This window comes from Cuculus canorus, chromosome 2 (genome assembly GCF_017976375.1).
Source record: "Cuculus canorus isolate bCucCan1 chromosome 2, bCucCan1.pri, whole genome shotgun sequence".
Classification (NCBI taxonomy): domain Eukaryota; kingdom Metazoa; phylum Chordata; class Aves; order Cuculiformes; family Cuculidae; genus Cuculus; species Cuculus canorus.
Window position 1 is genome coordinate 161,031,910 of NC_071402.1, and position 22,341 is coordinate 161,054,250.

The following is a 22,341-nucleotide window of genomic DNA, read 5'->3' on the forward strand; positions in this document are numbered from 1 at the left end:
GTTCTCAAAGGCTTGTGGGGATGGGACAAGGGACAATGCGGATAAACTGGAGAGGGGCAGAGTTACACTGGATAAAAGGAGGAAATTCTTTACTGGACGGCTTGTCGAGCATTGGAAGAGACTGCCCACGGAGCTGGTGGAGTCCCCATCCTTGGAGGGGTTTAAAAGACAAGTAGATGTCATACTTTGGGACATGGTCTGGTGGTGGCCTTAGCAGGGTTGGATTTATGGTTGGACTTAAAGCTCTTAACAGTCTTTTCCAACCCAAACCATCCTCTGACCTGCTGAGCTCCGCCTCACGGTTTGGCAGCCAACTCATGAGCCCAGAGCAGCCTTGAAAGGCTCCAGCCTTGGCCCCAGGGAGCACGGAGGGTCCAAGGGGCTCCTGGCACTGACAGCATGGAGCTGCGCAGGTGGCTGGTTGCAGCAGGAAGGTGCAGGAAATCACCCGGTGAGAGCCACGGTGCGGAGACATTGTAGCTGCAGTTCCATGCCAGCCTTCCCCATCGGAACAGGGACGCAGCAGCGCCGCTGTCACTGCCCGGCCAAGGGCTGGCACGCGCACAGGGAGTTTTTTCCAGCTCGCCTCAAGCTTGGCTCGAAGCAGATTAACTTCCTTTCCAGTTCTGCCTCTAACAATGACCTTCCACCCTTCCTCCTGGCTGGTAGCCTCCGTTCCTCACTTCCTAGCAAAGGGAGGGTGACAGAACCCACTCCCCGTAGCAGAGATATCCTATTTATTGCCATAACTGGGGACGTGGAGGCACTGGTGCAGAACTGGGAACTGGGACCGTCCTCCTGCCCTCCCCAGCGATGGGATGTAGCGGCCTGAAGCAGAGCAGGGACTAAAGGGCTTTCAATGAGAAGCGTAGAATGGTTTGGAAGGGACCTTAAAGATCATAGTTCCACCCCCTGCCATGGGCAGGGACACCTCCCACTGGCTCAGGCTGCCCAATGCCCATCCAACGTGGCCTTCAACACCTCCAGGGATGGGGCAGCCACAGCTTCTCTGGGCAACCTGTGCCAGGGCCTCACCACCCTCATGGGGAAGAATTTATTCCTAATGTTCCATCTAAATCTGCCCCTCTCAAATTTAAAGCCATTCTCCTTCATCCTATCACTCCAAGCCTTTGTAAAAAGTCCCTCCCAGCTTTCTTGGAGCCCCTTCAGGTACTGGAAGGTCACTCTAAGGTCTCCTCAGAGCCTTCTCTTCTCCAGGCTGAACAACCCCAACTCTCTCAGCCTCGGATGGGAGGTGCTCCAGCCCTCGCATCATCCTTGGAGCCTCCTCTGGACCTGTTCCAACAGCTCCATCTCCTTCTTGTGTTGAGGATTCCAGAACTGGCCCCAATCCTCCAGCTGAGGTCTCCCAAGAGAGGAGCAGAGGGGCAGAATCCCCTACCTCGCCCTGCTGGCCGCTTTTCTTTTGACAAGGGGCAGGATGATGGCAGTGTCCCCATGGATCAGTGGTGGGCCAAAGAGAAGGCAGTGGGACAAGACAGAACAGGTTTACTCCACGCAGGAGAGGCCTTGGGGCACTGGGTTGTGTCACAGCCCCAGGAACAGCCCATAGGAGCAGTTAGTGCCTGGCTCAACTTCAGAGGAAACCTAAAAGGCAGCTCAGCCATCCTGGAATTAGGCAGCACTGTCACTCATGGCTCTCCAGAGGACAGCTAAGACACACTTGTCACTAAAAGCCACAGCCCAGACTTGAGATGAGATCTTAGGAAGAAATGTTTCCCTGTGAAGGTGGGGAGGCCCTGAATCAGATTGCCCAGAAAAGTAGGGGATTCCCCATCCCTGGAGGTGTTGAAGGCCAGGTTGGATGGGGCTTGGAGCCCCTGATCCAGTGGGAGGTGTCCCTGCCCATGGTTGGGGGGTTGGAACTGGATGGGCTTTGAGGTCCCTTCCAACCCAAACCATTCCACGATTCTATGAAGATGAGAAGTTAATGGTTTTACAAACAAAATAGCTTCTGTCCAGCAAAGCTGCAGGAATCTCCTTCAAAAAGCATCGATTGCAGCAAGGAAGAGCTGAGATCTTCACCAGAGGTGACTCTTCCAATCACTCCTCCCTACAAAGCCTCCAGCACTCTCCCAGCTGCTGCCCTAAAAGACATCCTCATCCAGCTTTGCCACTTGCAAACCAGCAGGAGCAAGCTTGGCTTGTTTGGGAATTTTAGCTGATTGTTTGAAGCTCTCCGCCTCGGTCCAAGCCAGCAGCACTCATAGAATTGTTAAGGTTAGAAAAAACTTCTACGCTCATCGAGTCCAACCATCAGCCCAACCCCACCTTGCTAAAGCATGGCCTGAAGTGCTCCGGCCACACGCTTTTTCACACAATCACAAGGTTGGAAAAGACCTCGTGGATCATCGAGTCCAACCATTCCTATCAACCACTAAACCATGTCCCTGAGTATCTCATCCACTCGTCTTTTAAATATCTCCAGGGATGGGGACTCCCCTCGTCCCTGCGCAGCCTCCGCCAGTGCCCAATGACCCTTTCTGTGGAAAATTTTCTGATGTCCAGCCTGACCCTCCCCTGGTGGACCTTGAGGCCATTCCCTTGTCCTGTCCTCTGTCACTCTGGAGAAGAGCCCATCACCCTCCTCTTTACACCCTCTTTTCAGGCAGTTGTAGAGAGCAATGAGGTCTCCCCTCAGCCTCCTCTTCTCCAGGCTAAATAACCCCAGGTCCCTCAGCCGCTCCTTGTAAGACTTGTTCTCCAGCCCCTTCTCCAGCTTTGTTGCTCTTCTCTGGATGTGCTCCAGAGCCTCAACATCCTTCCTGGAGAGAGAGGCCCAGAACAAAAAAGAGGTTTTGAACGCCTCCAGGGATGGAGACTCCACCACCACCCTGGGCAGCCTCAGCCAGAGCTTCACCAGTCTTTTGGGAAAGAAATGTTTCCTAATATTCAATCTAAACATCCCCGGCACAACTTGAGGCTGTTTCCTCTCATCCTATTGCTTGTTGGTTGGTTTCTGGGCTGGGAGCGCACGTTGCCGGCTCCTGTCGAGCTTCTCCTCCCCAACACCACAAGTCCTTCTCCTCAGGGCTGCTCTCAATCCCATCATCCCCCATCATGTACTGAAACCCGGGATTGCCCCGACCCAGGGGTAGGACCTTACATGCAGCCTGGTAGAACCTCATGAGTGGTTCCTCCTTAGCGTCTCTCAGGGGCGCTCCCCACAGGAACCAAGCGAGGTGGGAACCTCCAGTTGCAATGATCTATTTCCCATTTTACTTCCCCATACATCCTCAACAGAAGAAGGACACGGAACTGTTGGAACGGGTCCAGAGGAGGCTACAAAGATGATCTGAGGGCTGGAGCATCTCCCACATGAGGACAGGCTGAGAGAGTTAAGGTTCTTCAGCCTGGAGACGAGAAGGCTTCGAGGAGACCACAGAGTGACCTTCCAGTACCTGAAGGGGCTCCAAGAAAGCTGGAGAGGGGCTGTTCCCAAAGGCGTGTGGGGATGGGATGAGGGGCAATGGGGATAAACTGGAGAGGGGCAGAGTTAGACTGGAGATGAGGAGGAATTTCTTCATCCTGAGGGTGGTGAGGGCCTGGAACAGGTTGCCCAGAGAAGCTGTGGCTGCCCCATCCCTGGAGGTGTTGAAGGCCACGTTGGATGGGCCTTGGAGCAACCTGAGCCAGTGGGAGGTGTCTCTGCCCATGGTAGGGGGTGGAACTGGATGGGCTTTGACGTCTCTTCCAACCCAAACTATTCTATGATGTGTTAACGCTACAAAAACACAGAATCAAAGCTGAGGCTGAGGAAAACAACCAAAATGCACTCAAAAGTTAGCGAAATGCACCGAAACGAGAGCCAAAAGGCACACAAACAAGATCCAAAATGCACGCAAACAAGATCCAAAAGGCACCCAAACCTAAATCAAAACACGCACCCAAGTTACCGAAACGCACCCAAAAAAGAAACTAAGAAATGTCCTAAAAAAAAAGAATCAAAACACACCCAAAAGAATCAAAATACCCCCTTCCCAGCAGCATGCGGAAACAAGGTACAATGCAGACGATTCAGCTGCAGCGGCATTAGCTTCGTTTGACTGTATTTAAATAAAATAAAGCATTTAAGAAAAAAAAAAACAGGCCCAAAAGCACCCTCAGTGCTTGCCCCGCACCTCACCCACCCCTCCCCAGGCAGCTCGCGGGCATCGCACAACAAGAAGCCGTTTCCACGAAGCAGCATAAACAAGAGTATTGATAAAAGTCAGCCCCCAGCCAGCGGCCACGAGTTCCACGGCTCCAGAGACGAGGAGAGAACCGGTACCCGAGAACCCCGAGAATGGAAGAGTGCCGCCTCCCTCCCGCCGCAGCCCACCACAACGGCAGCTTCTGCTTCTTCAGTCCAGCCCTCAGAGCTTCTTCAAGCGACTGTACATCTCCCTTTTGCTCCTCTCACCCGCCCAAGTGCGGCTTTTGGTGCGGAATCTTTTCAAGTCTTCTTTGAAGTCTTCGTGGTGCATGGGGCGATAGCCCTGGGGCTCGCAGAAGCTCTGGGGAAAGAGAAACATAGAATCGTGGAGTGGTTTGGGTTGGAAGGCACCTCAAAGACCATCCAGTTCCAACCCCCTGACACAGGCAGGGACACCTCCCACTGGCTCAGGTTGCTCCAAGCTCCATCCAACCTGGTCTTCAACCCCTCCAGGGATGGGGCAGTCACCGCTTCTCTGGGCAACATGTTCCAGGGCCTCCACACCCTCACAGCAAAACATTCCTTCCTAAATTCTCATCTCAATCTCCCTCTTTCAGCTTCAAACCATTGCCCTTCATCCTGTCCCTGCATTCCTTGATCAGAGGCCCCTCCTCAGCTTTCCTGGAGCCTTTCAGGACTGGAAGCTGCTCTAAGCTCTTCTCAGGAGCCTTCTCCTCTCCAGGCTGAACAACCCCAACTCTCTCAGCCTGTCCTCATACAGGAGGTGCTCCAGCCCTCAGATCATCTCTATGGCCTCCTCGCTCCAACAGGTCCATGTCCTTCCTTTCCTGAAAACTCTAAAGATGAACACAGGGCTGCAAGTGAGGTCTCATCAGAGCGGAGCAGAGGGGCCGCCCTCCCTCTGTGCTGGCCACGCAACTTTTGATGCAGCCCAGGACACGGTTGGTTTCATGGCTGCGAGCACACGTTGCCCAGAAGGTGGTTTCCTTCTTGTGTGTCCCAGGAGGACGATCTCCAGGACTTACCAACAGGGCCTGAGAGCAGCCATGAACAACTCCACCAGAATAAACACAGCCAGAGCCGCTGCTCCACGCAGGAGCTGCATACCAGACATTCACGAACAAAGCCAAGTGAGAGATTCCAGCTACTCCAGAAGTGGCAGCTGTTTGACAAAGGACTTTCAGTCCTGTATACAGAGCTCTCACCCCAAATTTCCCGCCAGCCATCAATGCACAAAGTAAATCCAGCCAGTATTCACCTTGAAATAGCACAGGGCTGACAAATCCTTGTCTAAAGAGAGGCTCAAAGGCCAGAGCCTGAGCATTGCAGGCTGCCGTCGGTTGTTCCATGCTGCCACCATGAGGCTCTTGATCCTCCCACCTCAGGAGAGGACACCCTTCAACACCTCCAGGGATGAGGCAGCCACCACTGCTCTGGGCAACCTGTTCCAGGGCCTCTCCACTCTCACAGGAAAACATTTCTTCCCAAGATCTCATCTCAATCTCCCCTCTTTCAGCTTCAAACTGTTGGCCCATGTCCTATCCCTGCACTCCTTGATAAAAAGTCCCTCCCAAGCTTTCCTGAAACCCCCTTTTAGTACCGGAAGCTGCTCTAAGGTCTCACCACAGCCTTTTCTTCTCCAGGCTGAACAACCCCAACTCTTTCATCCTGTCCTCACAGCAGAGATCCAGCCCTCGGATTGTCTTTGTGTCCCTTTGTAGTCCTCACAGACCGAGGAATCCTAAATTCCTCCTCCAAATGACACCTTGCACTCCTCGTTTCACGAGGGCAGAAACCATTTCACTCTTGATACAAGGGGAAGAACCTTTCAGCCACGGCTGCAAGACAGCTCTGAAGTCTTGGAGAACCTCGCTGCCAAGTTTGAACTGATCTCAGTAACAAGTGGGCACCATGAAACAGAGCAGGAAAAGCCACCCCAGCCAAAACCACCTACTCCGAAGAGAAGTCTGCTCGAGTAGGAATAACTGCGTATCATTTACCTATTGTTTCTTCTCTTGGGAGTGGGAGAGAGATGAATTTAAAAGGTTACTCACACGGCATCGTGAGAAGAAGTCCTTGTAACCCCCTTTCAGGACATACAGCTCTGGGTAGTGGAGGTTGGGGTATTCGTTACCAAGCCTGTCCCGCTCTCTCACAAACCGGCACCTGTAGCAGGGAAAGATCCTCCATTACATCTCTCAATTAATTAATAACACATTAAAACAGTGCTCAGCTGAAAATTCCCATTCCTTAGATTACAGAAGCAAGTCACCGCCCATCAGGAGAAGGCAGAGAAGTCACACTGGCTGCAAAGCTGTGGATAAGTGGGTTTTGTTTTCCACCTCTGAGAATCCGAGTGTGCCAGCCCATGTTTGACATGGCCATGGGCTGCATCACATCCCTGCTGGAGGCCACAACCAACTTCTACTCCCAATAAACTGCGTACGAAGCAGAGCACCCGCCTCAGCTGGTGCCATCCCAAAAGGTTGCTCTCCACTAAGGTCTTAATGAAGGGTATGTGGGGTAACTCACATCCGAGGACCCCGCTCCGAAGAAAACTCGCAGTGGAACACTACTATCACTCGTTTGTTCTCCGTCGGCTGGATTGGCTTCTTAAGCAAGAAGTTTTCCACGTCCTCCTCCATGTGCAGGTTTACAGCACCCTGTAAAGGCAGAGTCACGGACACTGGGTGAGTGATAAACTCATCCCGCTTCCTCGCAAACCTTTTCCTCCTCTTACTCTCCTACAGGAGTTCTGAGCTCCCTCCAGACAAAGACAACATGGGTTCAAACCTAAGGAGAACACCACAGGTGGTCTAACGCTGACTGTGTGTGAACAGAATGTCTTTCAGATGACCATTTCGGCAGTCCTAGGCTGTGGCTTGTGTGAATTCCCTTTCCTTCTCCAAGTATCCAAGAGGACCAGCCTGCTTGCTCAAGCAGTGCAATTCAACATCAATTATGTTTTGCACAGCCACTTGCTCTGTGGTTTAAATGAAGTTTAATACTGTAATTTTAGCTTCCCCAGATCCAGGGTGCTGGACACCGAGCATAGGATAGAATCAGAGAATAGTTTGGGTTGGAAGGGACCTTAAAGATCAGCCAGTTCCAACCCCCTGCCGTGGGCAGGGACACCTCCCACTGGATCAGGTGCCCAAAGCCCATCCAACGTGGCCTTCAACACCTCCAGGGATGGGGCAGCCACAGCTTCTCTGGGCAACCCGGGCCAGGGCCTCACCACGCTCGTGGTGAAGAAATTCCCCCTTGTGCCTAGTCTAAGTCGTCCCCTCTTCAATTCAAAGGCATTGCCCCTCGTCCTATCACTCCATGCCTCTGTAAAAAGGAGGAGTCTTTCTTGTAGGCCCTTCAGGTAATGGAAGGTCACTATAAGGTCTCCTCGGAGCCTTCTCTTCTCCAGGTCCAACAACCCCAACTGTCTCAGCCTGTCCTCACATCCTCTTCTGGAATCATTCCCATGCTTGCCATGCAGGTCACTTTTAATGCTTAAGAAAAGCAGAATGTTCCCTTCTTTGAGGGGAGAAGTCACTTTCTGAACCAAGTGTGAGCTCAGTGTCCTGCAATTCACACCGCGCGTAGGCAAAACAGGATCCCAAACCCCAAGGGGGGGCACTTGGGCATCTCGACTGTAAACATATCCACATCGCCTGTGGATGCAAAGGATAAAGAGCAGCTCCGCGTGGTGCTGAGTGATCCAGCTTGCACCTTCAGATAACTCTACATTGTTCTTACGGGATCGACATACCTTGATGTGTCCTCCTTCATACTCGTACGGATATCTACAATCAATGATCACGCATTCCTCAATGAAGCTTGCAAACTTCCCCGTCAGCACAGATACAATCTGAAAGAAATATCCAGGAGATCAGTTCTTTCAAGATGGTTTTGTGTTCAGAGAATCACACAATCGTGCGATTGGAAAAGACCTTTGAGGTCATCGAGTCCAACTGTCCATGTTCACTACTAAACCAGATCTCTGAGCACCTCATCTATCAGTCTTCTAAATACCTCCAGGGATGGAGACTCCACCACTGCCCTGGGCAACCTTTTCTAGGGCTTCACAACCCTTTCAGTGAAGGAATGTTTCCTAATATTCAATCTAAACCTCCCCTGGTGCAACTTGAGGCCATTTCCTCTCCTCCTATCCCTCATTTTGTGGGAGAAGAGCCCAGCACCCACCTCACCACAATCTCCTTTCCAGGAGCTGCAGAGAGCCATGAGGTTTCACCTCAGCCTCCTCTTCTCCAGGCTAAACAGCCCCAGCTCCCTCAGATGTTTCTCCTAGTCCTTGTTCTCCAGCCCCTTCCCCAGCTCCGTTCCCTTCTCCGGACACGCTACAGCCCCTCACGGTCTTCCTTGGAGTGAGGGGTCAAAACTGACCCCAGGATTCAAGGTGTGGCCTCACCAGTGCCAAGTGCAGGTGGACAATCCGTTCCCTGCTCCTGTGGCCACCCCAGGGCTGATCCAAGCCAGGATGGTGGTGGTGGCCTTCTTGGCCACCTGGGCCACTGCTGGCTCATGTTCAGCTACTCTCAACCAACACCCCCAGCTCTTTCTCCTCCAGGCAGCTTTCCAGCCGCTCTTCCTCAGGCCTGGAGCTGCAAGAGGTTGTTGTAACCCAAGAGAGGGACTCAGCACTTGGCCTTGTTGAACCTCATCCCATCAGATCCAGCCTGTTCAGACCCCTCTATTGTTTCCCCTCACTCCAGTAAAGAATTTTCCTCCCTGTCCCTGGAGCACATACCATTTCCGAGTCGATGTATTTTAAATCTTGGTGTTTCCCAGCAACAGTGTGGAATAAATAAACCTGGAAAACAGACAGGTCACACAGGCGATAGCACAGCATCCAGGAGTTTAATTTTGTAACACAGGTACTTTGTTGTTCAGCAAAGCTCAAGTTAAAACGAAGAACTCCAAAATTCAGGGACAGAATTTTAGTACTGGGTCCTAAACTGAAGGGATTTTGTAGAATCGCTTTATGTCTAAGCTACAAAAGTACCCTTCTCACCCACAGCCTCTCTTGGTAACATGAGTATGAGCTGTTATGGAAGGGAAGGGCTTTATCGGAGCTGGTTCGAGACGTCTCCACCAAGAGAGGCCACTAAAACCCTTGAATTAAGACGTGACCATTGAAGCACTTGAATTACCTTTGAGAAGTCACCAATAAGGTCTCTCTGGTCACTGTCCAACATGCTCTCGATCTCCGCTGTAGACGATTGTGTCTTTACCATTTTCAGACTCTAGAGGAACACAGGTTAGAGATCAATGCCAAGCACTGACAGCAGAGATCCTTTCGCATAACAGAATTCACTCTACAGCCCCAAATTCTGCCTCATAGTTTAGGAAATCCTCCTTCCCCTTTGGACTGAGGTAAAACTCAGGCTCACGAGTATGCACCTACTGCACCAGCTCCCCTTATCCCTAGTTTGCGGTTCTGCTAGGTCAGTTCACCTGGAAAAGCTTCCTTGTTAACCTGCACGATCCGCACACCCATATCAGAGCCCCTCCTAATTAATTCTCCATTACAAAACCGGATGCCAAGCCACCTACCGTTGAGTCTTCAGAGTGTGTTCCAGGCAAGCTTTTCCTCTTCTTGCTTTTCCCTGGAGAATTCTCTTCGTGGGATCTCTCCATCCTTTTCTGGGTGGTTCTTCCTACACCACTAGGCAGAGACGAAGAGCCAAACAACCGGCATCGTTTGGCCTACGAGGGAAGAAAGGAGGTCAGAGCTGTTAGAGTAGAATCTGAGCAGTCCTCAGGCATTCAGGTTATTACGGATTTTGCCTTCTTTAAGATGCTGCCACTGCCCAGAGACAAGAGAACGTCAGCAGGGTCACCTAAGATCCCGTATCCATATTCCAGTGACACTTGTTTCTTGCTGGGTGAGCTTAGAGCACCATAAGCAACGTGATGTGCTAACAGAGTGCTTTATACCAATTAGCAGACGACCTATCAACAGATTAAGGAGGTTTTTGCTGGAGTCTGAACTCCTTTGCTGTCTGTTATCGTGATAAAGGCATTCCAGGTAAGTGTGTGGGCTGTCTTCAAGATATGGCCACAAGCATTTGATAAAGGAAGTCAAGATCTTATTGCATTAATGAAGTTAAAAGAAAGTTAATGCCTATAAAGGCACACAGTGAGCATTGTTCCACTCTGAGAGTCCTGCAGGTAAACAGGCTTTGGAGATAACAGAATGCAGAAGGGCGGTTATGCCCTATCTCGGGTTGCTGTTGTTATTAGGGCTAAAGGAGCAGAGAGGGAAAATGGCCGCCAGAATGAAATCCCCATCTCTGTTCTGTTGTGGTCTGCCAGAACACTTACCCGATTGTCCGCTTTCCTCATGACTAGCGGTGCAGTCCAGAGGCTCGCCACATCAGACGGCATCTCTTCATCATTCTGAGTAAAAAGAGAGCTCATTCTCATCTCTTTCAGTGTGGGTAGAACAGGAAAATATCTACAGCTTCTATAGAGCTGGGGCAAATATTCCAGCTGAATTTGGCTGGAATTTCATAGAATCACAGAACGGTTTGGGTTGGAAGGGACCTCAAAGCCCATCCAGTTCCAACCCCCTGCCATGGGCAGGGACACCTCCCACTGGCTCAGGCTGCCCAAGGCCCATCCAACGTGGCCTTCAACACCTCCAGGGATGCAGCAGCCACAATTTCTCTGGGCAACCTGGGCCAGTGCCTCACCACTCTCGTGGGGAAGAAATTCCTCGTTATGTCCAGTCTAAATCAGCCCCCCTCCAATTTATACCCATCAAGGATCCCAGGACCCAGCACTTTGCGTTCTGACCTACTCCACTGACTCCTGTTCGAGTACACAAGCACTACGGACATGTATAGTTGGCAGATTACCAACATTAGAGATGATTTTGAGACGTCTGCTTTGTTTCCTTCATACATACCTTCAAATCTTGATCATCTAGCAGCTCTAGGAACCCATCATCATCATCGCTCTCAGAGGAAGTCAGAGAAGAACGCTGCAGGAAAGCCGGCCTGTAGTTCTGTTCATCAGTGGGAAACAGAGACAAGACAGTCAGTTTCATGGACGTTACCTCTCTGTACTTTGCCTTAGAAAAAAATTTCGCTGCCCTGAGGAGAAGGATTTGGGGTGCTGAGGGGGAGAAGCTCAACACGAGCTGGCAACGCGCGCTCACAGCCCAGAGACCACCCGTGTCCTGGGCTGCATCCAGAGCAGCGTGGCCAGCAAGGAAGGAGGGGATTCTGCCCCTCTGCTCCTCTCTTGGGAGACCTCAGCTGGAGAATTGGGGCCAGTTCTGGAATCCTCAACAGAAGAAGGAGATGGAGCTGTTGGAACGGGTTCAGAGGAGGCTCCAAGGATGATGCAAGGGCTGGAGAACCTCCCGTCCAAGGACAGGCTGAGAGAGTTGGGGTTGTTCAGCCTGGAGAAGAGAACCCTCCCAAGGGACCTTAGAGTGACCTTCCAGTACCTGAAGGGGCTCCAAGAAAGCTGGAGAGGGACTGTTCACAAAGGTTTGGAGTGATAGGATGAGGGGCAATGGGGATAAACTGGAGAGGGGCAGATTTAGACTGGACATAAGGAGGAATTCCTTCCCCATGAGGGTGGGGAGGCCCTGGCCCAGGTTGCGCAGAGAAGCTGTGGCTGCCCCATCCCTGGAGATGTTGAAGGCCACGTTGGATGGGCCTTGGAGCCCCTGATCCAGTGGGAGGTGTCCCTGCCCATGGCAGGGGGTTGGAACCGGATGATCTTTAAGATCCCTTCCAACCCAAACTACGCTATGATTCTATGTACTGCAGGATGCTGTCACCCCAGGGACGATGCTGTCAGCCCAGGGACACTGTTGTCACCTCAGAGACGCCATTATCACCTCTCACTGCACTACCAAAATCACAGTGGTTCTTCTACCACCTTGAAGACAACAACTCAAGCAAAATCCAAACTGAGATCCCAATACTCCTCTCAGATCCCTACAATACCAGGGTACTTCGTTAGCCTCGTTAGCCCTCTTTGGAAAAAGCTGTCCGGCAGAGTTGCCAATGAGAGAAACGGGTGGTTTTAACAGGAACAAGAATGAACACAATCTCTGCAGCTGAAAGGCTTAAGATCAAGAGTGCTACGCGAGATGAAGGCCTACAAGGCTCAAAGAGTGAAGACAAGATAAGGTATTATAATAAGGTATTATTTTCTCCTGCACGTCGTATCTAAGCATCAGATTCAGTTGGCTTCATTGTTCCAGATGCATCTGCCTCAATATAAATATCTACTTTACGGATAGAGGAAACACTTACAACCCAAATTCCTCTATTCCACATCGATATCCTCGCTCCCTTGACTTTCTGGCAGCACCACCACACCTCTGCAGTTATTAATCTTTCACAGACCACGGAACAACCCAAACTTCTGACCATCTCACAACCTGAATGTGAGAAGAGTTCTTTCATCTGCCACACAGACAAGTTTTTCTATCTGGCACATAAATAAAGGTAATTAACAGCAGTGTCTTAGCACCCTTATGCAATTTTTCATCCTTCCAAACAGTAGTACGTGGAGGATTAGGTGAGAAAAATAAAGAACATCACTACCTGCACAGGAGATGAATTCTGCCTTGGCCCAGGAACACCTTTTCCATCACGGGAATGGACGTGCATGGAACAACGAGAAGCTGGTTTGGTTGGCTTCTTAAACTCAAACGATTCCTGAATGAGAGAGGAGCGAGGTGATTATTTCACCAAAATTCAACTGTGTAAGTCACCGGGATCTTTTTACCTTGTTGAGTTTTTTAAATCCAAAAACGTCAGGTTTTTTCACATTCCAAGAGGAATATTACAAAGCGGAATGTTTTCAAATTAAAGATGTTCAGTAGTGATTTATTTAACAAAATCCTGCTCTAAACCTCTTGATAGCACCTACAGGCTTAAGGCTTTTCTGTTTCTTTTATCCGCAAAAGAAAGCACTTTTAAGGGCAGCCCAGGCTGTCTCTCAAGGAGACCTGCTGGAGTCCTGCCGATGGGATTTTCAGCAGCAAAGCCTTTCAGACCAAGTAGGAAAAAGGACGTTTGTGCTGCGAGCAGACAGAGCTCCCCACGTCAGCGGCGCAGAGATGAGGTGACCTATCTATCTCGAGGCAGACACCTCTCGTAGCTGGTTCAAGCTGGCAGGATGGGTACATTTCCCTTTGCCACAGGCTAAAAGTCAGATTCTTTGCATGGAAGCAGAGCTGCACAATCAAATCTTCCCAATTTTTATTAACCTATAGCCAGTTTGCAGTCGCTGTAACCAATGCTGTCGCACTTCCCTGCGAGTTCCCCTCAGATAAGTGAGGCAAAGCTTTGTCGCGTCTGAACTACAGCCTGGCAGAGAGTAAAAGCTGCCTTTTCACCACCCCCTGCCGAAAGGCTGTGCTCATTCCGCTTCCTTGGGACCACCTCTTACAGCCGATCATCACAAGCAGCGAGAAGCAACACTTACGTTCTCCTTATTGTCCTCTTGTTCCAACAGTTGAAACGCGTCACTATCCAGAGAGTCGGAATGGCTTCTCTTCAGAGCAGGACTGCATCCCAGGAGGCTTTGCTACAACGTTCACACAGAAAGCCCAAATTCAGTATCGTGTAATGTAGCTTTTGCACAACGTTTTAAGCGAAACGGGGATCAATCAAGACTGCAAGGTCTCTGACTACAAGTTGGAGGAAACTACGTGCAGGAGTCATTTACGCTGACACGTTGGTACAGCGACAAAATGCCTCTGCAGCATTCATCGCTGGGATTCCATGCCAACTTGAATGCGATTTTGTGTTTTCAAGCCGTAACTTTGACAGTTCTAAGTAAAGCCAGAAAATTAGCCTGTTATGGAACGTATCCAACCCAAGACATTTAACATGCTGAATTCTTAGAAGTTTATATGTCCAAGAGAGGGCTACAAGGATAATCCGAGGGTTGGAGCACCTTCCCTATGAGGACAGGCTGAGAGAGTTGGGGTTGTTCAGCCTGGAGAAGAGAAGGCTCCGAGGAGACCTTAGAGCGACCTTCCAGTACCTGAAGGGGCTACAAGAAAGCTGGAAGAAACTCTTTACAAAGGCTTGGAGTGATAGGACAAGGGGTAACGGGTATAAACTGGAGAGGGGCAGATTTAGGCTGGACATAAGGAGGAATTTTTTCACGATGAGGTTGGTGAGGCCCTGGAACAGGTTGCCCAGGGAAGTTGTGGCTGCCCCATCCCCATTCAAGGCCAGGTTGGATGGGCCTTGGGCACCTGATCCAGTGGGAGGTGTCCCTGCCCATGACAGGGGGTTGGAATCAGATGATCCCTTCCAAGCCAAGCTATTCTATGATTCTATACAAGAGCAACACCACCTTCACTTACCGGCAGTGACTGGATTCTTCTGAAAGGCATGCGAACACTGCAATAAAAGACAACAAAGATTTATGTCAGGGTTTTGTTTTAAAAGACATTAACGCGAGTAAAACGCCCTTTTTTGCCCCTCTATAAAACTCCATGAGCAACAACAATCACCGACAAAGACGTTAAACCCGAAGTCTACTTACTTCAGCCTGCTGGATTCAATTGCTTTCTCAAACCTAGAAGCAAGAAAGATGCCCCGTGGTGAGCGCCAAAAGGCAAAAGGCAGAAAATCAATCCTGTATTGAAGTCATACCGTGCTGTGCTAAGCAGAAGCCAACGTGCTTCTCGGCCAACGCTTTGTCTTTCTCCAAAGTTATTTATAGCGAGCTTATCCCACTATGGTTTTTGAGACAGCAGGTCGACTCCTTCCACCCCTCCCTTCCTCAAGTTCTTTTCCGCACTGTTTAGACAAGACGCTAGGTTAAAGGAAGAGAGGCTCAGCAAATCCGAGTCCAAGGGCATCTCTCCCTCACCCCTAGGGCTAGAAGATGCGGAAAGAAACACCAATCTAATTGCAAGTAGCAAACTCCAAGCCAAGAGAAACTCACAGCAGTTAAAGCTCCTAAAAGCATAAAAGCACAGAGTGAAAACTGCACCTCGCATGCGAAGCGGTGCAGCCTCAGACCCTGTGAAGCTGCCGGTGTCACACTCAAACAGCCTGGCGGGTGCCAAACATTAACTCAGCTATGCTGAGCACCCCAGGACACAGACAAGATAAAGCTTGGCATCTCGGCCGTGAAGCACAACAGCACACACGAGATTGGAAGAGAGGAGCCCACTCCAGCCATGCCAGCAAACGGAAAGCCACGTCAGGCTTCTCGTTAACCCACGGTCGTTACCGGTGTGATGTGAAATGCCAGAAGTCAGGCTTAGCATATGGTTACATACGTGTCCTCCATGGTGTCGTGTGGGGTCGCAGGGCCAGGTGAATCCAGAGCACAGCCTGCAGAGGAGAGAGTGTTTCCTACTGAGCAGTAGCTTAATACCCGGGAAACGTCAAGCATTGGACATTGCCGGATTTCTTCTCAAAGAGCTCAAGCTTTGGCAGGAAACTATGTAGAAAATCCAATCTACAGTCTGATCTCCATGGAGAAATAAACAATGGTTACGGATACTTTATGCTATCGGGGTTTTACCATCCATAATCAGGTGTTAGTGATTGCTGGGGAAAAAGAGTGACTTAAAAAAGCACCCCGACCCCACCTAGAACATCCCATAAAGCAGAGCGCGACCACAGAACAGGGAATACTCCTGGCTTATTCTCCCACAAAGAAATCCTAACAAATATCTTAGTCTTTAAGGGGTTTTAAGGCATGTTTTTAGTTGCAGCTCTGCATAGAAGGGAGCTGGAGAAGGGTCTGGAGCACCGAGATTCTGGGACAAGCTGAGGGACATGGGGCTGCTTAGCCTGGAGAAGAGGAGGCTGAGAAGAGACCTCATCGCTCTCTGTAGCTCCTGGAAAGGAGGTTGTGACGAGGTGGGTCTCTTCTCCCTAGGAATAAGGGATAGGACGAGAGGAAATGGCCTCAAGCAGTGCCAGAGGAGGATTAGATTGGATATTAGGGGAAGTTTCTATACTGAAAGAATGTTGAAGCACTGGCAGAGGCTGCCCAGGCACTGGTGGAATCTCCATCCAGGGAGGGGTTCAAAGAGCGTGTGGCCGTGGCGCTTTAGGACACGGTTTAGCAGACAGGGTGGTGTCGAGCTGATGGTTGGACTCAATCTTAGAGGTCTTTTCCAACCTCAATGATTCTGCAATTCTATTCTATAGGAAGAGATTTGGGGCTCATTCCAAAAAGAGGAGTCAAAAGGCCTCTCTTAACACATGCTGGCACGTTGGAAAGGACAGTGAGCGCTTCATCGGCGCAAATCAGGCGAAACACTGCAGCCACACAGCATTTAAGTACAGTGAAATATGAAGCCAAATTAAACACAGATCCTCACAGAGGTCCTGTATTACAAGGCCTAGTGACATGCCAACAGCTCGCTGCAATACGCTCCGTACCAGCACGAGGAGACTTGTTGCTACTTGAGTGACTGTGATCTAAACAACCGCAGAGAATTAATTTGACTAACATGACAGGTAGCGGTCTGGGAGCAGCAGAAAGCCTAACCACAAGTGTTTTGTAAGCACTTCAGACTTGTTTTGGAGACAGGAAAAAAGAAAAGAGCCAAGAGAGCAGCGATTTAGCAAGCTGGGTTATTCTATCCCTCTCTGTGGAGTTCTACCAGTTCATAAAGTTCCTTTAAAGCTGAAAGGACCGTGTACAGGTGGACTGATGCGTGGATTCAGGTGGAGACACCAATTTTCATCACTGGGCTGGACCAATGAAGTATCAGAACCCTCCCTGATCCTACAAGTCATGGAATCATAGAATGGTTTGGGTTGGAAGGGATCTTAAAGCCCATCCAGTTCCAACCCCCCCGCCATGGGCAGGGACATCTGCCACTGGAGCAGGTTGCTAAGTCGTGGGGTAATAGCTAATTTCATTTTCATTGCTAAAATCCTTCTAAATCTGAGCAAGCATCAGTCCTAGGACACAGCTCCCCGTGTTTCAGATAAACAATCAGCTCGTCTTAACAAAAAGCCACAAAACACTCCCAAAGCACCAGACCAACCCTGCTCAGCTGCCTCGATTGGAGCGTGCAGAGCAGGTTAGCACTGTTTGGGTTTGAAGAGAGAAAACACAGGGTAAGAGCTTCCTTTCATCAAAGTTATCACCCACCAAAGGGCAGAAACCCGCATCAGCCCTGTCCAGAGACAAATGCAGATATGCAAAGGATCCTCGTGATGAAGAATGAAACGCTATCTCCCGATTTTCCCCATCTCTGCTGCAAGAGAGGTTGACAAACTCACGATAAGGGGCTGACCTGCTACCCAGCGCAGAGCAGAACATCGGGGCAATCAGAAAACAGCAGTGATAAATATTGTAGAATCATAGAATGCTTTGGGTTGGAAGGGAACACCCGAGCACAAAGCGCGACATGTCAGCAGCCACGTCCCAGCAGGCACCCAAAGGACAAAGGCAAAGGCCATCACTTCGGAGTCCCCTGTGGGAGCAGAACCAGTTTTTCCTCCATGTTGGCTCTGCTGCTAACTTATTCAAGGACAATTAAAGCGAAAATCCCACCCACAGCCCAAACCACGAACTGCAGAAGCTTGCTGAGCGATGTCTCGCTCCTTCTGAGAGCCTAAGGAGGAGAAGAGGCCACAGAGACTGCAGGAAGGCAGCTTTGGTTCTCGGTCTGAACCCTGGGAGATGCCTGCAGTGGAAACCACGTGAAGATGTAATGCTTTTAATTTCTTGCTTGTTATTTATGCATCGAGAAAGCCGTACCTGAGTCTGTCGATTCCGACGACACCGTTCTTTGTAAACCACTCGCATTCCTGTTTCCTGGATCTTGCTCAGCGTTTTCATGACTGTAAAAGGAACACAGGTATTTATTTTAAGCTCTCATCAAAGCAAGAAATACAACATGGGAGACCGTGAATAAAAATATAGACATAGAATAGTTTGGGTTGGAAGGGACCTTAAAAGATCATTCAGTTCCAACCCTCTGCCATGAGCAGGGATATAATATACAGCACAGATAATCATAACATGAAACAGTTATCAGCCACCGGAAAGGATTACAGTGTGGTAGCCCAGTAGACTGTGGTCTCTTGCGCTCTGTGTGGAGATGAGCACGTGGACACCACCACCAGATCATCTCGCTGACAGGTACGCTCAGATCTGACATCGGTGGGGAGCACAGTTTCTGCTCTTTAAACCTGCACACGCAACGCTGATGATATCAGAAGTCAGGATTCAGAGCAGTGCTGATGATACTAGAAGTTATGTTTCCAAAACAGAGAAGAGGAGAACATCACTGGGGGCTCCGAGGATGATGCGAGGGCTGGAGCATCTCCCATCCGAGGACAGGCTGAGACTGAGAGAGTTGGGATTGTTCAGCCTGGAGAAGAGAAGGCTCCGAGGAGACCTTAGAGCGACCTTCCGGTACCTGGAGAAAGTTGACGAGGGACCGTTCCCAAAGGCGTGTGGAGATAGGACGAGGGGGAACAAGGATAAACTGGAGAGGGGCAGAATTAGACTGGACATAAGGAGGAATTTCTTCACGATGAGGGTGGTGAGGCCCTGGCACAGGTTTCCCAGGGAAGCTGTGGCTGCCCCATCCCTGGAGGTGTTGAAGGCCACATTGGATGGGCCTTGGGCAGCCTGAGCCAGTGGGAGGTGTCCCTGCCCATGGCAGGGGGTCGGAACTGGCTGATCTGTAAGGTCCCTCCCAACCCAAACTATTCTCTGATTCTATAATTGAAGGCAATAATAGTCCTGGCTGCCTTTCTGGTCACCTCGCAACAAGCTACCAAACTCTCCTTCGTGACACACTAACCATGAGAGGCGTTTGAAATGGTATTTTAGAGCCTGTCCTGAGCTCATGCCTTCATAAATCATAGAATCAGGGAATAATTTGTGTTGGAAGGGACCTTAAAGCTCACACAGATCCAACCTCCCAGCTATGGGCAGGGACACCTTCCCCACTGTATTAGGTTGCTTTAAGCCTCATCCAACCTGGCCTTCAACACCTCCAGGGATGAGGCAGCCATGCCTAAAGGAAAGCTGGGATGGGGCTCTTGGTCAGGGATTGCAGGGATAAGATGAGGGGAAATGCTTTGAAGCTGAAAGAGGGGAGATTGAGATCAGACATTAGGAAGAAGAAATTCATGATGAAGTTGTGGAGACACTGGCCCAGGTTGCCCAGAGAAGCTGTGGCTGCCCCATCCCTGGAGGTGTTGAAGGTCAGGCTGGATTAGAGCAACCTGATCCAGTGGGAGGTGTCTCTGCCCATGGCCAGAGGTTGGAATTGGATGGCTTTAAAGGTCCTCTCCAACCCAAACCATTCTATGGAACTCAAAGGTTGGAATAAAGTTGAGGACTGGTGCGAATCTTCTACAAGAATCCCAGGAATCCGAAGGAGGGAAGGATCATAGGGAAGGTGAGCAACTACAAAACTGAGAATGATATTAAAGCAGCAAACGAAGGACAAATGCCAGGAGAACCAGGACAAAACAGGAGCCAACTCTATCATAGAACCATTTGGTTGGAAAAGACCTTTGAGATCATGGTGTCCAACCATGCCTAACCACCACTAAACCATATCTCTAAGCACCTCATCTCCCCGTCTACCTGTGGTGGTTACCGTAGGGATAATGGGATTAGAGGAGTTAGAGACTGGGAGCAAAAACTTGGATCAAGCAGCTGTGTGGCCACAGAGTGGAGAAGAAGAGACCACAGCACTTCCCACATGTGAAACGGCAAAGCGAGGACAGGTGGGTGGGAGCCAGGTGAGGGTTAAAGAAGTTGGGTCACAGGAGAGTCCCAGAAAGAGCTGAGATGATGCTAGTAACGGCCTAGAAGGCAGGAAGGATGGACACAAAGGTACCAACGTTGATCCACGCAAGAGGAGAAAGCCCCCAACGCTGGAGCCAAGCAGAGGGAAGGGCTGTGGAGCAGAGTGGACACTCAGAGCAGAAGAAGATGGTGGCTCATGGTAGAAAGATGGCCCACAGAGAAGGATCCACCACCACATGTGAGCAGGAGAGCAGGGGGTGGCCCAGTCCTAGGGCTTCCTAAGAAGAATGAGGATATTGGGTGGAAGGAGGAGGGGAGGAGCAGCAGGACAGGGGAGGAGAGCTCTGCAGGGGTGGAGGCACCAGGAAAGAGGAGGGGGGGAATGTAAAGGAGATGTGGAGGCCTCGGGTTTGCAAGAGTGGGAGGGTTGGTATAGGAAGAACTGCTCAGGGTCTCATTTTTGGGGGAGAAATTGCTCCTGGAACCTCATTTTTGGGAGGAGGGTTAGGAGAAGAGGACCTCGAGGCCTTAGTTTTAAGGGGGGAAAGTTTGGAAGGAGGAAATGGGGGATGAATTCTTCGAGGCTTTGATTCAGACAGTGGAGAGGGAGGAGAAGAGATCCAAGTGTCCCCATTTTTTGGGGGGGGAGAGATAAGGTCCTGAAGGTCTTGCAGGTGGGGAAGAGCAGAGGTAGGAGAAGATCTTGGTGGAGGAGGAGGAGGCAGGAAGGGAGGGAAGAGGTAGAAGCGGGGAGGGAAGAGGTAGAAGATCTTGGGGGTGGGAGGCCGGGGGGAGAAGAGGTCAAAGATAATCTTGGGGGTAGGGAGACACGGTCGAAGCCGATCTTGGAAGGAGGGGGGAGACGAGGTCGAAGACGATCTTGGGGGGGGGGGGAGACGAGGTCGAAGACAATCTTGAGGGGGGGAAGAGGTCGAAGAGGATCTTGAGGGGCAGAATAGGTCGAAGACGATTTCGGGGGGGGGGGGGGGGGGAGACGAGGTCAAAGACGATCTTGGGGGGGGGGGGGGGAAACGAGGTCAAAGAAGACCCTGGGGTGGAGGTGGAAGAAGATGATCTTGGGGGGAAGTGGAAGAAGATCTTGAGGGGGTGAGAGATGAGGTAGAAGTTTTCGAAGAGGGAAAGAGAAGAACAGAAAGGAAGAGCAGCGCCCCCTCAGCCTCGCTCTGAGCGCAGGATGGGGGTGAAGACGCCCTGGAGGCCCCGCATGGCGGCGTTGGGGTGGGGGGGCTGCGTTCCTCACCCGCGTCCCAGCTGCTCCATGGTGAGTCGGAGGTCGGAGACCGGCGAGAGGTCCTCGGGAAAAAGAGCTTTAACGACAGCGGGAGAAGCCGGCGAGAGGAGCAAGAGCCGGCGGCGATAGGAACCGCCCGGCGCGGGATCCATGGCGCTGAGCTTCTTCCTCCTCCCGCTCCGAACCTGGCGCCAAAGCTCCCTCACAGCCAATCAGAGCGCGGTTCCTCGAGGCTCCGCCCTCGTATTGGCTAAGCCAGCCTAAAGCCCCGCCCACCTCGGGGAAGCGACGTGGCTGTCGCCCAATGAGAAGCGTGAATGGCAAGGGGACTGCATTTCCCAGCATGCAATGCGCAGGGGCGCCACGCATAAAGCCGGTGGCATGCGAGGACTATATTTCCCAGCATGCAATGCGGAGGGGCGCCATAGATCACGCGCCAGCTACGCGGAGACTACATTTCCCAGCATGCAACGCCGTTGCGCCCCTCGGTGCTGCATGCTGGGAAATGTAGTCCCCCGTAGCAGCCATAGGGAAAGTGGTTTCACCAAGGGCAAATCCTGTATGACCAACTTAGTGGCATTCTCTGATAGGGAAAACGCAGCAGTGGACACGGGTAAAAAGACGGATGGGATCTACCTGGACTTCTTCTGGTTGGACTCGATGATCTAAGAGGTCTTTTCCAGCCTGGTGATTCTATGATACTGTAAAGCCTTTGACACGGTCCCTCCCAACACCCTTCTCCCTAAACTGGAGAGAGATGCATTTGATGGGTGGATGGTTCAGTGGATAAGAAACTGGTTGGATGGTCGTATTCAAAGAGTAGTGGTCAATGGCTTGAAGTGCAGATGGAGATCCGGGACGAGTGGTGTCCCTCAGGGGTCCGTAAGAGGACCAGAGCTGTTTAATATCGTCATCAACGATATTGACAGCGAGATCGAGGGCACCCTCAACAAGTTGGGAGATGACACAAAACTGAGTGGGGCAGATGCCACAGTGGAAGGATGGGATGTCATCCAGAGGGACCTGGACAGGCTGGAGAAGTGGGGCTGGGAGAACCTCATGAGGGTCAACAAGGCCAAGGGCAACGTCCTACCCCTGGGTTGGGGCAATCTATGGTTTTCAGTACGTGATGGGGGATGATGGGATTGAGGGCAGCGCT

The 22,341-nt window shown here is 50.9% G+C and overlaps 1 protein-coding gene across 1 annotated transcript; it reads right to left on the reverse strand.

The window, feature by feature from the left end:
- Window positions 1-4,120: 4,120 nt before the first annotated feature.
- CDC25A (cell division cycle 25A) lies at window positions 4,121-21,354 on the reverse strand. The gene is made up of 16 exons (XM_054060441.1): window positions 21,192-21,354; window positions 17,918-18,000; window positions 15,468-15,522; window positions 14,723-14,755; window positions 14,541-14,577; window positions 13,649-13,750; window positions 12,763-12,876; window positions 11,103-11,201; window positions 10,517-10,591; window positions 9,746-9,898; window positions 9,343-9,435; window positions 8,940-9,002; window positions 7,941-8,039; window positions 6,710-6,840; window positions 6,232-6,343; window positions 4,121-4,517 (listed from the first exon to the last, which is right to left on the reverse strand). Exons 1-16 carry the CDS (start codon window positions 21,332-21,334, stop codon window positions 4,377-4,379), a joined length of 1,533 nt encoding a protein of 510 aa, XP_053916416.1. The 5' UTR covers window positions 21,335-21,354; the 3' UTR covers window positions 4,121-4,376.
- Window positions 21,355-22,341: the final 987 nt, after the last annotated feature.

Coding starts and splice junctions, on each gene's coding strand:
- CDC25A (XM_054060441.1), bottom strand. CDS start 21,334: ATGGATCCCGCGCCGGGCGGTTCCTATCGCCGCCGGCTCTTGCTCCTC. Junction 18,001..21,191: donor ATGGAGCAGCTGGGACGCGG/GTGAGGAACGCA, acceptor TTCCTTTTACAG/TCATGAAAACGCTGAGCAAG. Junction 12,877..13,648: donor AAGAGGACAATAAGGAGAAC/GTAAGTGTTGCT, acceptor TCTCTCATTCAG/GAATCGTTTGAGTTTAAGAA.